Source organism: Salmo salar, chromosome 25, assembly GCF_965601325.2.
Source record: "Salmo salar chromosome 25, fSalSal1, whole genome shotgun sequence".
NCBI lineage: Eukaryota > Metazoa > Chordata > Actinopteri > Salmoniformes > Salmonidae > Salmo > Salmo salar.
The window spans coordinates 17,217,284-17,233,990 of record NC_138315.1 but is presented as its reverse complement, the minus strand read 5'-3'; the positions used below and the strand labels follow the sequence as shown (position 1 = coordinate 17,233,990).

At 42.6% G+C, this 16,707-nt stretch overlaps 1 protein-coding gene across 1 annotated transcript in view; it reads right to left on the bottom strand.

Annotated features, from left to right (window-relative positions):
- LOC106586269 (ATP-binding cassette sub-family C member 4) overlaps positions 1-10,317 on the bottom strand; it is a 48,545-nt gene extending 38,228 nt beyond the window's left edge. Inside the window, exons 1-15 of the mRNA XM_014173388.3 lie at positions 7,959-10,317; positions 7,304-7,414; positions 6,862-6,982; positions 6,464-6,688; positions 6,141-6,230; positions 5,890-6,053; positions 4,908-5,033; positions 3,436-3,685; positions 3,159-3,269; positions 2,740-2,829; positions 2,046-2,237; positions 1,807-1,901; positions 1,484-1,570; positions 1,254-1,350; positions 664-888 (exon numbers count right to left, since the gene is read on the bottom strand). Of these exons, the coding sequence (XP_014028863.1) occupies positions 664-888; positions 1,254-1,350; positions 1,484-1,570; positions 1,807-1,901; positions 2,046-2,237; positions 2,740-2,829; positions 3,159-3,269; positions 3,436-3,685; positions 4,908-5,033; positions 5,890-6,053; positions 6,141-6,230; positions 6,464-6,688; positions 6,862-6,982; positions 7,304-7,414; positions 7,959-8,032 (2,058 nt within the window). The 5' untranslated portion in view covers positions 8,033-10,317. The remainder of the gene's footprint in view (positions 1-663; positions 889-1,253; positions 1,351-1,483; positions 1,571-1,806; positions 1,902-2,045; positions 2,238-2,739; positions 2,830-3,158; positions 3,270-3,435; positions 3,686-4,907; positions 5,034-5,889; positions 6,054-6,140; positions 6,231-6,463; positions 6,689-6,861; positions 6,983-7,303; positions 7,415-7,958) is intronic.
- Positions 10,318-16,707: the final 6,390 nt, after the last annotated feature.

The following is a 16,707-nucleotide window of genomic DNA, read 5'->3' as shown; positions in this document are numbered from 1 at the left end:
CAAAACAGTCATGGAGCATGGATTCTGACTGGTCAGACCAGCATTTAAAAACAGACACGACCAGCAGAACTTCCCTCAAGTCTTTGTTTGTAGGCGTGATTGAATATACAAAACCGTGGAGAAGCTTGCAAGTTCCTGTATGTTTTCCCATCACACCACTTGTTATTGGTAATAAAGCAGACACCACCACCTATGTTCTTGCCAGAGTGTCAGCTTCCTAATTCGCTCAATGAACTGTAAACCCCGCTGGTTGTATATAATCCATTTGGATGTAGGAGGAAGGCCAAATCGGATGTCCCTCTGGAAGGAGATCCTCGCTCTCAATTCGTTCAATGATTGAACATTTTTCGAGTAGCATGCTGGGTAATGGAGGCGTCTCAATCTCACTAAGATGCTTCCACGTCTGCCTCTCCATCAGGTTCTTTGTTTCCTTCTTCTCCGACAGGACTCCCAGGCGCCTCACCGAAGAGGCTGGACAAAAGTATTGGCTTTGGTCAAAAGTAGTGCACTAAATAGGGAATAGGTTGCCATTTGGGATGCTGCCTCAGGTATGATCCCCTGTCATTCTTCTGACAAACAAGACAGAACAGGAAGGTGAGTGCTCTCCCAGGGGATCAGACAGAAATGTGTGGGGGGGGATGGTGTTACTACACTGTTACCCACCTCTGGTTGGTCCACTCCCTCAATCACAGAATGCATGGAGGAGGAAGAGAGAGAGGGCATAGAGCTCTGGGATAGGGTGTGTGGGGAGCCGGTGAGTGTGCCTGGGGCAGGCTCTGTGCCCCCCTTCCCCTCCACCTCGTCCTCCTCATCCTTTTTCAGCAGCGAGGTGAAGTCCAATCCAGAGCCCTGGAGTTCCGTGAACGTACCCCGCGCCACCATGTGACCCTAGAAAGAAAGAAGATTCTTAGTCAGCCCTCTGAGGTGTGTTCACCAAGTTGTGCTATTCATGGTTTGCACCTCCGCCACGTCGTTGCCATTGTTATGAATGTTCTACAGACACCGCAGCCATATTGGTGCCCAAAAGTCCAGAGATGCCCAGCCATTCTGAACAGGGGCCTATGACCGTTTCGTCTAAATTACACTAGTGGCCTGAAAATACGATGACATTGCTATGCATCGAGTAGAACGTTCAGCCAGGCGTCATCCTTAAACAAAATGTTTAAAAAAACAATAGTGACGAAATGTGCAACCCATGAATAGAGATGGTAGGGTACAGCATTTGAGCCTCATACGCATATACACACACTCACTTCCTTCAGAACTAGGATCTGGTCTGCAGCCTTCAGGTACTGCAGCTGGTGGGTGACAAGGATGCGCGGCTTCTTCCGCAACAGGCCACAGATACACCTAGGCAAATAGACAGATAGCAGCACAACAAACCATGTTAGAAATATGCTTACTGGTTTTGTCAAAGTATTCCAAATGAATGTGGGAGAGATGCTGTGCTAGTGGGAATGTTTGCAGCTGCTCAAGGACTTACTGCTCAAAGAGGTGTTTCCCCACCTCAGCATCCACAGCACTGAGAGGGTCATCCAGCAGGTAGATATCAGCATCCTGGTACACCGCTCTGGGATGGAAGGACACGCACACATATATACACAGCTTCATTCACTTTAACCAATGACACAACAGCTATAATACAAGTTTAACTTAAAACAATACATCATATATATTATAATTACAGCAAAAATCGGTTTTCCTGACCATATGACCTGGCTAGGGAAAACGCTTGACCCCATTTGTAATGTAAAGAGGATGTGTTCCACTTCCGCTGTTGGATATAAAGGACAGAGAGAGACGTACCTGGCCAGGCTGACCCGGGCCTTCTGTCCCCCGCTGAGGGTGGCTCCTCTGTCCCCTATCACCTCCAGGTCCCCATCAGGCAGCAGCTCCATGTCCTACACATACAGACAGTAACAGACTACGACACTTATCATGGGGAATCAATCACATTCACACAGTGCACAGAACGTTTATAGTGATATATTGCATCTAGAAAGGCAAGGATTCAGACGATAGATATTTGTCAATGAGAGTCTTACTCTCTTGAGGGCGCAGGCTCGGAGGACCCTCTCATACTTCTGAGGGTGGAGCGCTTTGCCAAACAGGATGTTACTCCTGATGGTCCCTGGGAAAATCCAGGGCTGCTGGGATGAATAGGTCAGTTCACCTTTGAACTTGACCACGCCCTTATCCGGGGTCAGCTCCCCCAGGATGGTGCTGAGTAGAGAGGACTAAGATATGAGATAAGTTATTAAAGACATGAAGAAAAAGACGGTGATATGCACAGCCCACAATTGAGATAACCGGGCAAAAATAATATTTGGATAAAGAAATGAGAGGCTCGCACACAGAATATTGTTACTCCTCAATTGCCTTTTATTCCTGCAGCAGTGGAGAGCAGCAACATTCTGAGTGGGCCTTTCAGAAGTTAAGACATGGCATTAAGCAGCACAACTACCAGGTGTGAAGTAAGACTAGAAAGTAAATTGTAATTCGATTAAGGAATGCAGTGGCATACTGCCCATTTAAGGGTTTAATGAGGATTAAGGTCAAGCTTTCAGCATAGCCAGCTGTCAAGAACAAAAACACAGGCAAGGTAATACCCTCGCTCTTATAATCATTGATATATTCTCAGGTTTTTGAGTAATACTACCCCATATGCCCTGTAACACATACTGTATGCATCTTCATCTCTAACTTGTAGTGAGCTTTTCACAGTACAAAAAGTCAGACCTTTCCAGCCCCGACTGGTCCAATGACAGCCAGGAGTTGCTCTGACCTCAAAGTGAAAGACAGGTTCTGCAGCGTCGGAGAGTCTAGTGCCTGTAGGGACCACAGAGGAACATGAGCGGGTGAACAACATCCTTACAGTACATAGGCTACTGTACACGTACAGCTTCAAGGTTAGGCCTATGTACAACAGAGCAAGGCAGACACTGCTTGGTAATTTGCGTCATGACATCACCTTCCTGAGATCTAAGGTCAACTCTCCTTACTGAAGAGGGTTGTATGTGTAAATAACGGATGTGTAAATAACGGATGGGAGCATGCTATCAAATCCCAGTGCAGGCTTGTACATGCACTATTTTCTAGTGATGCCGAAACAGCTCGAGTCTTGGTCAAAACAACCATACTGAAATAGGCTTCCCCACCTTATCCCAGTAGCAGATTAAATCCTTTATTTCCACCATACAATCCTTCTTCTCTGCCACAGGGAGTCCAAGATCCTGCGCCGACCCAACTTCCTCCAACACAAGGAAATTCTGTGAGAAAAAAGAAAAAAAAAGAAAAACGGAATGATCCGATTGGCCACACACACATTTTAAGCACATAATAAACCTTACACCGCTGCATGAATGGAATATTGGGGGAAGAGGAAGCTGATCACTAGATCTGCAGCTAGGAGAAATATAATCCAAGAGCGTTTACCTTGATCCTGCGGATGCTGATTAAAGCCTCAGAGACCTTCTCTATGGCATTGGGGAAGAAGAGGGTGACGGTGAGTCTCACAGCCCCGTACAGAGAAACGGCCACAAACACCCGGCTGGCAGAGATCCTGTTCCCCATCAACACATAGACAGTGAAGGTGATGAAGACGATGATCTTGCTGGCCACAAAGAAGGAGGCCATGTTGAGGCCTCTCAGGTAAGAGCTCTTCATGATCTTGGAGATCTCCTTCCTGAAAGTACAAGGAGAGGGAGAGGTTTTCAGATGTTTGTTTTGCTGCAAAGATATTACAGTTCTATGAGTTCCATGCCTAAGGAGCAGAAGGCTGCTAGGCCACAAATCTGATGTTGACCTCTTGAGTTTAGCCTACAGTATTAATATTAGAACAAACGTGTTGATCCTGTCTAAAGTGCCCTCTTAGAATAGGGGGACTAAGGTTGGCAGTAGATTACATTCTGTTGAATGAAGAGTGTACTTGTGTGTCGTATAAGAGGTCTTTAATTTTTTTTTTTTTTTTAATCCTGGTCCTAGGGACCTTTTTTTTCTCCCCTAGCATTACACACCTGATCCCAGTAATAAACTCATCATCAAACCCTTGATTTGTAGAATCACGTGTGTAGTTCTACAGCAAAAACAAAGGTTGTGTTCCTCTGCTCAGACGTTTCTGACGCATGACAGAATAGGTATTTTACGTATCAGCTAACATGTCTTCTAGCAATCTGGTGCCCGACGGCACTGTCGATGAGTGGCACGCAACCATTGGTTTATGCGTGCAACGTCTCAGCGGGGAAAAGACCCCCAAAAAATGTGCGTTCCTTTGGGTCTCCAGGACCAGGATTGAGAAACACTAACCGAACACATTTCAAGTCAAACTCAGGACACTGTCAGGTTGTGACTAGCTCAGGTCCTCACGCCTGGCCAGGCTAACGATGATGACTGACTTAAGGGTAGACTCAGCGAAATGACGATGCCAAAAGCAGCACCGCAAGATAATGAGATAAGCGAGATGCAAGACTTCGCTCTCACACAGTATCTGCACATGCGTACAGATTCGTTTCTTGCTGTTAGAGCGTAGTAGCCGCGGGACTAAAACAGCAAAGAAGTTGGGCCTCGTGCTTCGACGCTCTTAGTTGTTGTGGAATTTTACCCACTATGCTGTTTACTTTCTGCATCTACGTCATATGGCTGAGTCTACCTTTAATTCATGTATACAAGTTGAGAGGCATAAGGACACCCATTCCCACAAACTTCAACATGTGAAATACTGTGCATTGGGATAGTATCCACTTTGTAATGCATATTGCAAAATAGGGTTGATTAGGCACGGGGAAATGGTAGAACTGTTCTGATAGAGTTTGAATAGTTCAAATATGACTTCAAGCTACACAATTCAGACTCAATCGTCGTAAACCATGTAAATCAAACACAAAATAAGTCAATCAAATAGAATTGACCTTCTGACTTCATCTACCAGAGCTGCAAAAGGCTTCTCCCAGGCATACATCTTGATGATCCGGATCCCAGAGACCACTTCATTCATTGTGCGTATTCTGTTGTCTGTCAAGGCTGCAGTTGTACCCCTAAACATTGTGAGAGACAAATCACTTTTTTTTAACTAGGCATTCGGGTCAGTGCAATGTTTGCCATTCAGCAGATGACAGGAGAAATCTTTTTTCCCATTTCACACTGATGTTTCATTCATCACTTTGACTTTCATTTTAGAGTTTCAACTGATATTTAAACTAAAGCTTGGTAAAACTGGGCCATAATTATGAATCAACCTTGTAGATTGGTAAGGAGGTATGGCTATGTCGCAGCCTAGAGGAACCATCTGGGGTCAAAAGCTCAATTGATCTACACTTAAATGAAGAGACCTGGACATACAGTAATAACCGATCTGGAACAAGTAGCAGACTAACTGGACACAGCACCCATGGATAAAGTAAGAAACCAGACAAGTTTGTAAAACCCATGGCATGAAAGTAAAAAGGCATCAAAGTCTCCTCCACCACTATTATTTCACAGTGTCAAGGTATCCACACATGAAATGCGTAGCTACTTACAACGCAAAACTGGTTCAGACACCCCCCCCCCCCCCTCCATTTGTTTTTACACTGCTGCTACTCGCTGTTTATTATCTATGCATAATCATTTCACCCCTACCTACATGTACAAATTACCTCGACTATAACCTGTACCCCCGCACACCGACTTAGTACCTGTACCCCCGTTATATAGCTTCGTTATTGTTATTGTGTAACTTTTTATTATTTTTTACTTTAGTTTATTTGGTAAATATTTTCTTAACTCTTCTTGAACTGCACTGTTGGTTAAGGGCTTGTAAGTAAACATTTCACAGTAAGGTCTACACTTGTTGTATTCAGTGCATGTGACAAATAAAGTTTGAATTGATACATTATGGTACATGTACAGTACCTGAAAGAGGAGAACAGGCGACCGAACAGAGTCTGTATAGGCATCAGGAAGACCAGGACGGCCATTCCTGCAAGGCATGATGGGCCGATCTCATACCATAACAACACCATCACAGCTGCTGCTTGTAGAGGACCCACCCAGAGGAAGTGCAAAAAGATAGTGACCTGTGGAAGGATGGGAGAAGAGCTGTATGTTATTGAGCAGTGTCATTTGATATGCAAATATCTTGAATGTGTCTTTTCAGCACATACCTCATCAAACTTGTTGACGTCGTTGGATAAGAGGTTGACGATTTGTCCAGTGGTGGTTTTTCCCAGAGCTGTGCTGTTAAGACAGAGGGCCTTTGGAGATATCAAAGGACCGTGTGTATTTAGATTCATGCAACAGTCAATTTGTATGCCTCGTGATAAACATGCACTGTAAAGATATTTAAAGGATTGCTGATGACTAGCTGAATGACCTGTCATAATAGCCAAGAGTGTTTCCGTAGTGACTAGACAAGAAAGAAGAAGAAAAAAAACAACTCAGGGCCCTGTTTAAATAGGCTTTAATCTGAGAGCTGGAGGTTACTGACCTTCCGATAGATCATGTGACACATGGCCACCCGGATCTTCATGCCGGCTCGCTGCACGTGGTAGAAGTAGAGGTGGTGCAGAGCAGCCAGACCCAGGGTGGACAGGGAGACGCCTGCAGCATAGCCACAGGCCTCATACAGAGCATCCATGTTGTCAGGGTCATAGCTCTCAAAATACTGGATGAGCTTCCCAAGAAGTACTGGCTGAATCACTTTGATAATTTCCTGATGAGAGGAAAAACAACTACTTCAAGGTCTCAGAGAGAGTGACGTCACCGATTGAAATGCTACTAGCACACACCACTAACTAGCTAGCCATTTCACACCAGTTACATATTCATGGGTAAGCTACTCTGTGAAAATTGTAAGTATATGCCTGCAGACAGTGTTTGTGGTACCTCAATGAGAGTAAATATTCCTATGACAGAATAGGACCTCCAATAGCACGCGATGAGGACTTTGGTTAGTTTGGGTGTGCGCAGGTCCTTAGCAGCCCTCTGTACTTCTTGATCCCAGTACCTAGAGATAATAGCAATGTAACACTCAAACAACAGCATCCAACTCACTGCGCTCGTCAAACTCTCAGAATGTGTCTGGTTGCATTTTTTTAATTTAACTAGGCAAGTGAGTTAAGAACAAACTCTTATTACAATGACGGCCTACCCCGCTCAAACCCGGACGACGCTGGGGCCAATTGTGCGCCGCCCTATGGGACTCCAAATCATGGCCAGATGTGATACAGCCTGGAATAGAACCAGGGACTGTAGTGACGCCTCTTGCACTGAGATGCGGTGGCCTAGACCGCTGCGCCACTCGGGAATGCATTAAGGTGTGACTTACCACTGTAAATCTTCTCCTAGTCTCTCAGATCCATCCTCTGGGAGAACTTTGTACATGTCATGTTCCTCTAGCCTCCGCTTATAGCCAATACGGAATAAAGGATTCAGCCAGCTGGTGATAAGGAACAAGTATGTGTTCATGTACAGTACATGTATACAGTAAATAATGAATGTAAAGTTCAGTGTTAAATAATGAATAATTAATGTAAAGTTATACTGTTAGAGGATAACAAACAGTATGTTGGATTTTTTTGTTATTCACACAAGCATAAAGAGGGCCTACACTTAAAACACATTTGAATGCATGTTCTGTCCATTCGTTTTAGAGTAATAAACAAAGTACCATAATCCATTCAAATGTAAATGTTTACTTTAGGCACACTCGCAGCAATCAACCCAAACAGCCCTGTGGACAGACAGTTGTTATGTTTTAAACTTTCATAGAAGTAGTGATGAGGCCATTGTCTGAGCACCTTATCTACCGGTAGTCGTCCGTGTCCTTGCGCTCTAGAAGGCTATGGCAACAGAGCTGGTAGGATACTCGTAGGGATACTGCAAGCGTCATTCACACTTCAACATTCATAGCAACTGTCAAAACCTAGTCGGCTTTGTCGGTCAGTAGCTGTCAAACATTGCTGCTACTGTACTTTCCTTACCAGAAGAAAATCTTGGACAGAAGATTAGCTGTAGCCGATGGATTATCCTTCGCCTCTTTCCGCAAAGGTTCCATGCTCTGACAGTGACTGTAAACTGAAAACAACCTCTGTATGTCGCTGAAAAGATATCATTAAATACAGAAGGCAACTTAATAGAAAATATAGATTATTCTCTCACCGGCAGCACATAGCCTACAATCGACACAGATAATAAGACCCGTGTGAAGCTAGATAATGAACTGTGCATAAGAGCCGCGGCTCGGTTTTCATCGCGCACCCCGCCATTGAGGGGATTCGATTAATGCCCCTGGTGAACCGGGTTAACGTTGATTGCATTCAATTTGGAGCAGAGTGCCCTGTTCTGGACGACGGCGAAGTCGGCTCAAAACAAAAGCGACATAGATTAATAACGTGTAGTAATGAGTAGGATTCCGTGTTTTTACATGTGAAAGTAATAGCTTTTGATAAAAAACGCTTTACCTGACTTCCCAATGCTAACGCATGCCAGAACTTCTTCTATGGTATATTGCGATTACAAGATTTAATGTACATCCCGCCACCTACTGTGCGGGATGGAAACAGGATTTCCCCCAAAACGAAAGAAAATAAACCTACCAAAAAATAAATCAAACGACGTTTGATTAAGTTAAAAAATAAAAACCGATCTGATCCCTACACAGACTCAAGGGGAACCTGGGAGGGCGGGTCTTCTGTCGCCAGTACCCTTTGCAAGTCTTCAGATGTAAAATCCTTAAAAAGTCTCCAAAACTTTTCTGCTGCAGCCACAATGTCCAGTTTCTTAGACTTCTTTGAGACTTGTGGTGTACCGTTTATAACTATAGCAATGAACGCAACAAAATCCACCTTTTAACACACCTGGGATATTTTGTCTGTAAGCAAACATTTACTACAGGCTGTGGTGCATCCAGTACCATATCTTCACTAGCATCACTTGTTTTCTCAGTTCTTTTAATCACCTCCACAGGAGATTCAATTGACCGCCCTAACTTTTGCCACCTCAATCTCCTTCACCCTTACAGGGCACTCCAGGAACTCAGGATCATGATCCCCACCACAATTGCAACCCTGTCGTCCTTCTACACATCGTTCTTCAGTATACTCTGTCCATCTGCACACACTTCAAACATGGACAAATCATTTACAATTCGTACACTTCAAAATGTATTAGTCACATGCGCCGTATACAACATGTGTAGTAGACCTTACAGTGAAACGCTTACTTACGAGCCTCTAACCAACTATGCAGTTTTAAATACGGATAAGAATAAGAAATTAAAGTAACAAGTAATTAAAGAGCAGCAGTAAAATAACAATCGCCAGACTATATACAGGGGGGTACCGGTACAGAGTCAATGTGCGGGGGCACCGGTTAGTTGAGGTAATATGTACATGTAGGTAGATTTAAAGTGACTACGCATAGATAATAACAACAGAGAGTAGCAGCAGTGTAAAGGGGGGGGGGCAATGCAAATAGTCTGGGTAGCCATTTAATTAGGTGTTCAGGAGTCTTGTGGTTTGGGGGTAGAAGTGCTCTTACAGCTTGTCTTACATAACCAAGCTTCACATGCATAGATATTTGCTCTTTATCAAAAAAACTACAGGACCGACAGACTTTCTTCTTTTTCTCCGTTCACCCAGCGGGTCAGACGCTGGGCACCAACTACACCTGGAATTCTCTTCAGCTATTCAACCGGAATATCTGTCATCACGCCTAAGATGACTCCTTTGACGGGTGCTCTACTCCAAAGTTCGAAACACAACATTTATGTTGGCCCACTGCAATCTTCCTCTGTTCTTTAGAAATACAATTAATCAAAATAAGATCACTCTGACAGACTCCACTTTTCCAAGCACATAGTTCATCATTTTCAACACCTCAAACCGGTCTCCCACATATGCATCCTTACTCAACAAACGCATCTCAGCAAGAAGCGATTCATTTTCATCCATACACGTATCCTCCACTCCAATTTAAAGACAATTTCCTTTTTGTTTCAGTTTTCGATACTACTGTTGTCCATTCAGAACATTTGTCTTCGCCTACTTTGCTAGACGCACTGCTTGATTCGAATTTAGCATCCACTTCCGCCATCTTCTCCGCAGAGACCGTCCAGACACACTGACATAACCGGAAATTCCTAACGCATTCCAGATTTTACAATGCCTGGATAGTTTATGTATCAGCTAACCACGTGGTGGTGCTTTCATGACAACTGGGAACAAAACAAAAAAACAAGGTCAAATCATGACGTCAGTGATCTTCAGGTCAGAAAGTTGGAGCTTGAGAAAGAGGCCCGTTCCCGACTTGGAATTCCGAGTTGGATAACCATTCAAAGCTATTTTCCTCAGTCTGAGCTCTTTTTTTCCAGAGTTCCCAGTTGGCTTGAATGCATTGAATTCGGAAGTTGGAGATTTCCCAGTTCCCAGTTGTTTTGAACGCGGCATAGAAATCTGTTGCCTGACGGCACAGTCGATGAAGTGGCATGCAACCATTGGTTGATGCATGCAATATTTGAGCAGAGGAACGTGACCAATATGACAGCGGTATGGAACGCCGTTTGGGTCTTTGCGTGTCAAAAAAGATACACGTCAAATAACACTATTTGACATGTCAAATAAGCTTGTTGACCAATCAGGACCTGAATATGACTGCACGTCACATAATAATTTAATGCGTTCATACATTTTTTACGTAGTTATTACACATTGATTACACTATCACTCGTATTTTATGTCACAACCTTGTTTAACATTATCTAATGGCAAGATTCCACCAATTGTAACCTTCTGCATAACTTTCAAATAGGTACTTGTATTTTGAAGGCAAACCGCAAATTACACTATTGTGTCTATTCCTTATTGTGTCTATTTTCACAACACATAACCCGGTCTGGTCGAGCCTCACTAGCCTGATAAAGCTAGCTGGCTGCTTATAACGTTATAGCTTTGGGCAACACGGTTAAGTAGCTGGCTAGTTATTTATTTTCATGAACCGAAGTTCAATTTCAATAGGCGAACAACAGGTGGCTACCTAGCTAATACTTACTCACAATGATTCCTAAATCATTGCTAAGAATAATGAAAATGACTGCAGTTTCTACTGGTCATTGTTTTCAGGCTGGTTGTATTGGTGATAGCTTGGTACCAAGCTAAAGCTAGCTACCCCAGAAGTTGCAGTCGAACAAATAATACTTTATTACCAACGCGGTATTGTAAATACATCGTTCGTGGCCGGTGTTTACTTGTTTGCAGACTTTTTTTGTACAGCTTTGGCAGTGCTACTGATAGTAGTGGTGGCGTTTGGCTTGGTGACGTGTCAAATTAAAAGCTTATTTAACGCGTCAAATAGTGTTAATTGACATGGATCCTTTTTGACACGCAAAGACCCAAACGACGTCCCATACAGAGCGGAGCAGAATACAGTATGATTTGAACATGGCGCGCCTCCCTCACCGACTCCGGGCTGTCTAGATCCCACCTATCCTTTCTTTGGATTGGTGGATTTATCTCATTATTGTCATATTTTTTGGAATAATCGATGAGGGTTGTTGACGTCAACCGCCGGTATTCATTTGAGAGAGATGCTGTGCTATTTGCCTCATTGACATTGATATAATGAATAGCCATCTCGATATATAAAAAAAAAATCTCAAAGTTGCCGGGATGTCACATGTCCTATTTATATCAGTACACTTGTAACAGCTTAAGCATTTTGAAACGTATATTTGTTCACATAGACCTCACGTTGCAAATTAGCCATTACATTTTTTGTCGACCAAATTCGACACTCATTGACCGCCATACAAAAACTCCTTGCTTGGTGAGCGAAACAATGAAAAAACGCCACCTGCTGGAGGGAGACAGATGATCCGCCGAGTTGGGTCTCTCTCGTCCTCATCTTCTCTGGCCGGGTTCAACCCGGGCAGTTTAATCTAATCCCCTCCTTCTTGCTAGCTAGCCTCGAGCCACAGCCGAAGATAGTGGAAAAAATGAAGATGTCCCAATGTGGACCGTTAACCATTGAAAAAGTTGTCAGGTCCGGTCTGCTTAATGTGGTGGCTCCAATGATGTATATAAACCCTGGCCATTTATTTGTTATATATATATTTTTTATTTAACCTTTATTTAACTAGGGAAGTCAGTTAAGAACAAATTCTCATTGAGTGGCTTTGAAGCCACCGGTCGGCCATATTGGCACTCCCCAGAAGGTGCAGTCCTCCATAGGAATGAATGGAATTCTACAGTATTTCAATGAAATGTTTCAAGGGCAGAATTACATGTATTTAAGTATGTTTTTGTTGTAGTGTGGACAATAACATTAGTAATCTCCAAAATGTATACTTTAAGGGAAAAAATGCATATTACGTTTTTTTGTTTGTTTAGCTCACATAATATAATTTAAAAGTATGCATTATGGTGTCTGTAATAAAATACATGTGGCAAAAAATGAATGTAGACATTAATAATATGCATTTCTACAGCATAGAAAATATTTTTCACAACAGTGGGGGAGTGACAAGATGGAGGCACGCCTTGTCCTAGAGAGATTTACAAGGTTATCAAAACGTCACGCCAGGGAAAGCCCACACGAAACACAGCTCTTATTTTAAGTGTTTCTAAAATCCGCTTTGGGAAAAATGAACAGTGGAAAAATTTTTGGAACCATTTCCCTGTTTGACCGCTAGGTTTTATGGGTATTATGACTCACACTGTGGTACTCTGCATAGCAGCTGGGTCTGGTCTGCTTAGTTCATTGACTGTATGAACCAGAAAAAAATGGGTAGTGGGATGTCTCACTTCCTCTTCCTTCTCTGCCATAGCCCATAGGGGTATACTTATTTCAAGAGATGACACTGGCTGGACTGTCCTGCTTTACCCGGCATCCTTTTTTATTGTTGATTGTGCCATATGTACCAAATCCGTTATAAGATTTTGGTGGGGTTTGTTTTAAACAACATTTGAAGTATATTAAAAACACTGTACTTCAAACTCAATGCAGACAAAAAAATATACTCAACAAAAAATATAAACGCAATATAAACGCAATTTCAAAGATTTTACTGAGTTACAGTTCATATAAGGAAATCAGTCAAATGGAAATAAATTAATTAGGCCTTATGGATTTCACATGACCGGGCAGGGGCACAGCCATGGGTGGGCAATGAAGGGCATAGGCCCACCCACTTGGGAGCCAGGCCCACCCAATGGGAAGCCTAGCCCAGCCAATCAGAAGGAGTTTTTCCCCACAAAAGGCTTTATTACGGACAGAAATACTCCTCAGCAAAATGGTCATGTTTTATTTCAGCTCATTAAACATGGGACCAACACTTAACATCTTGTGTTTATATTCTTGTTCAGTATATTTTGCAATTATATAGATTTATTATTCATAATATGTCTCCAGTATTCTTGGCTCCCTAATACTGTCTACCTCGATTACTAACCTATTCCTTGCATGCATTGTGCTTTGCATGTGCAAAAGATCAGCCAAATTGCCAAAAGTTCTCTTATGACCAGGGGCGCAACTTTGATTTTAGAAGTGGGGGGACATTATTTTATACATTTTTTAATCCAGTCGGATGAACACTCCAAACAGCCTACCTGACCGCTCTGAGGAGTCCGCATGCTCCTAAAGCACACCGCTGCCTGGAGCAGCCTATCATCACCTTCTAGTACTTGTTTGTCTATACTGCCCTCTGCTGTTTGACAGCAGTTTTCACCAAAGTAATCCTCCCTGTCTGTGTTCTGACATTTCAACTGAACTCACCTTATCAAGATGTTGACCTTTCACCTAAAGTGCTTCACCCCAATACTATTGAGTGCAGTGAGAATGTTTTCAGTTGACACTTCAATATAGCCATATCTGGCTACCAGACCACAAAAAATGCATGAAATTAAAATTAAATGTATGCATTCACTACTGTAAGTCGCTCTGGATAAGAGCGTCTGCTAAATGACTAAAATGTAAGATGGTACCTGAAAGATCAAAACAAAGCTAATCATGTACACAATTAAATGTTGGATGTAAATATCTTATCTAAATGCAGATATGTGGAAGGTGACCAGGTTGAGAATTTCAAGTTCCTTGGTGTCCACATCACCAACAAACTAACATGGTCCAAGCACACCAAGGCAGTCATGAAGAGGGCACAACAAAACCTTTTCCCCCTCAGGAGACTGAAAAGATTTGGCATGGGTCCTCAGATCCTCAAAAGGTTCTACAGCTTCCCCATCGAGAGCATCCTGACTGGTTGCATCACTGCCTGGTATGGCAACTGCTCAGCCTCCGACCGCAAGGCACTACAAAGGGTAGTGCGTATGGCCTAGTACATCACTGGTGCCATACCAGGCAGGCCCTAAAAATTGTCAATGACTCCAGCCACCCCAGTCATAGACTGTTCTCTCTGCTACCGCACAGCACGGGGTACCGGAGCGCCAAGTCTAGGTCCAAGAGGCTTCTAAACAGCTCCAAGCCATCAGACTCCTGAACATCTAATAAAATGGCTACCCAGCATTACCCCCCCCCCCCCCCCCCCCATTTTTTACACTGCTGCTACTCTCTGTTTATTATCTATGCATATTCACTTTAATAACTCTACCTACATGTACATATTACCTCAATTACCTCGACTAACCGGTGCCCCCGCACATTGACCTTGTACATAGCCACACTATTGTTATTTTACTGCTGCTATTTAACCTCTACAGGATCAGTGTCCCCCCGAGGGATGGTTGAGCTAACGTAGGCTAACGTGATTAGCATGAGATTGTAAGTAACAAGAACATTTCCCAGGACATAGACATATCTGATATGGGCAGAAAGCTTAAATTCTTGTTAATCTAACAACACTGTCCAATTTACAGTAGCTATTACAGTGAAAAAATACCATGCTATTGTTTGAGGAGAGTGCACAGTTATGAACTAGAAAATGTATCAATAAACCAATTAGACACATTCGGGCAGACTTGATCCAACATTTTGAACAGAAATGCAATGGTTCATTGGATCAGTCTTTCGTGCACCCGAGTGGCGCAGCGGTCTAAGGCACTGCATCTCAGTGCTTGAGGCGTCACTACTGACACCCTGGTTTGAATCCAGACTGTATCACAACCGGCCGTAATTGGGAGTCCCAGATGGCGGCACACAATTGGCCCAGCATCATCTGAGTTTGGCCGGTGTAGGCCATCATTGTAAATAAGAATTTGTTCTTAACTGACTTGCCTAGTTAAATTAAGGTTAAATTAAATAAGTCCAAATGCACTGTTGTCATCTAGTGGCCAAAATCGAAATTGCACCTAACCTGGATTAATACATTGTGACCTTGCTCTTGCATTTCAAAGATTATGAAAAATATATATTTTACCAGATCTTATCTTTTACCAGATTCCCATCCCCCAAACATAACACTTTGTATTCAGGACAGAAAGTGAATTACTTTGCCACATTTTTTGCAGTATTACTTTAGTGCCTTGTAACAAACAGGATGCATGTTTTGGAATATTTTTATTCTGTATTGGCTTCCTTCTTTTCACTCTGTTAGATAATACATTAGTGTTGTGGAGTAACTACAATGTTGTTGATCCATCCTCAGTTATCTCCTATCACAGACATTAAACTCTAACTGTATTAAAGTCACAATTGGTCTCAAGGTGAAATCCCTAAGCGGTTTCCTTCCTCTCCGGCAACTGAGTTGGGAAGGACGCCTGTATCTTTGTAGTGACAGGGTGTACTGATACACTATCCAGTTGTATTAATAACTTCACCATGCTCAAATGGATATTCAATGTCTCCTATCAATTGGTGCCTTCTTTGCGAAGCATTGGAAAACTTCCCTGGTCTTTGTGGTTGAATCTGTTTGAAATTCACTGCTCGACTGAGGGACCTTACAGATAATTGTATGCATGGGCTACAGAGATGAGGTAGTCATTCAAATAACTAATCAAATCAAATGTTATTTGTCACAAGCACCGAGTAGACCTTACAGTGAAATGCTTACTTACCAGCCCGTAACCAACAATGTAGTTAAGAAAAATAAATAAATAAAAGTAACAAATAATTAATAAGTACCACTCTCCATATTTTCAAATCTGCTTGAAAACAGTTGTTTAGAAATGAACCACCAATTTGACAGAGCTCGTAGAATTTTTTAAAGAATAAAATGGGCAAATTTGGCACAATCCAGCTGTGAAAAGCTCTTAGAGTTACTCAGAAAGAGTCACTGCCAAGGGTGCTTCTACAAAGTATTGACTCAGGAGTGTGAATACTTACGCATTTCATTTTCAATAAATGTGTAAAAATGTCAAAAACATGCTTCACTTTGTCATTATGGGGTATTGTGTGATGGGTGAGAAAAGAAAATACATTTCATCAATTTTAAATTCAGGCTATAACACAAAATTTGGAATAAGTCAAGGGGTATGAATACTTTCTGAAGGCACTGTAGGTAGGGATAAAGTGGTTAAGCAACAGGATAATAAACAGTAACAGCAGCGTTAAGTTTGAGCCTATTCCTGGAAACATTGAACCACTGTAGTTTACATCAATTATAATTTCTAAAGTGGAAGTTGGAAAAGTTATATTTGAGTGTTTCAGTGAATGGTTTAGTTAATTTTCATTCCAATCTCCTTTGCATTAGCGTAGCCTCTCCTGTAGCTTGTCAACTATGTGTCTGTCTATCCCTGTTCTCTCCTCTCTGCACAGGCCACACAAACGCTTCACACCGCGTGG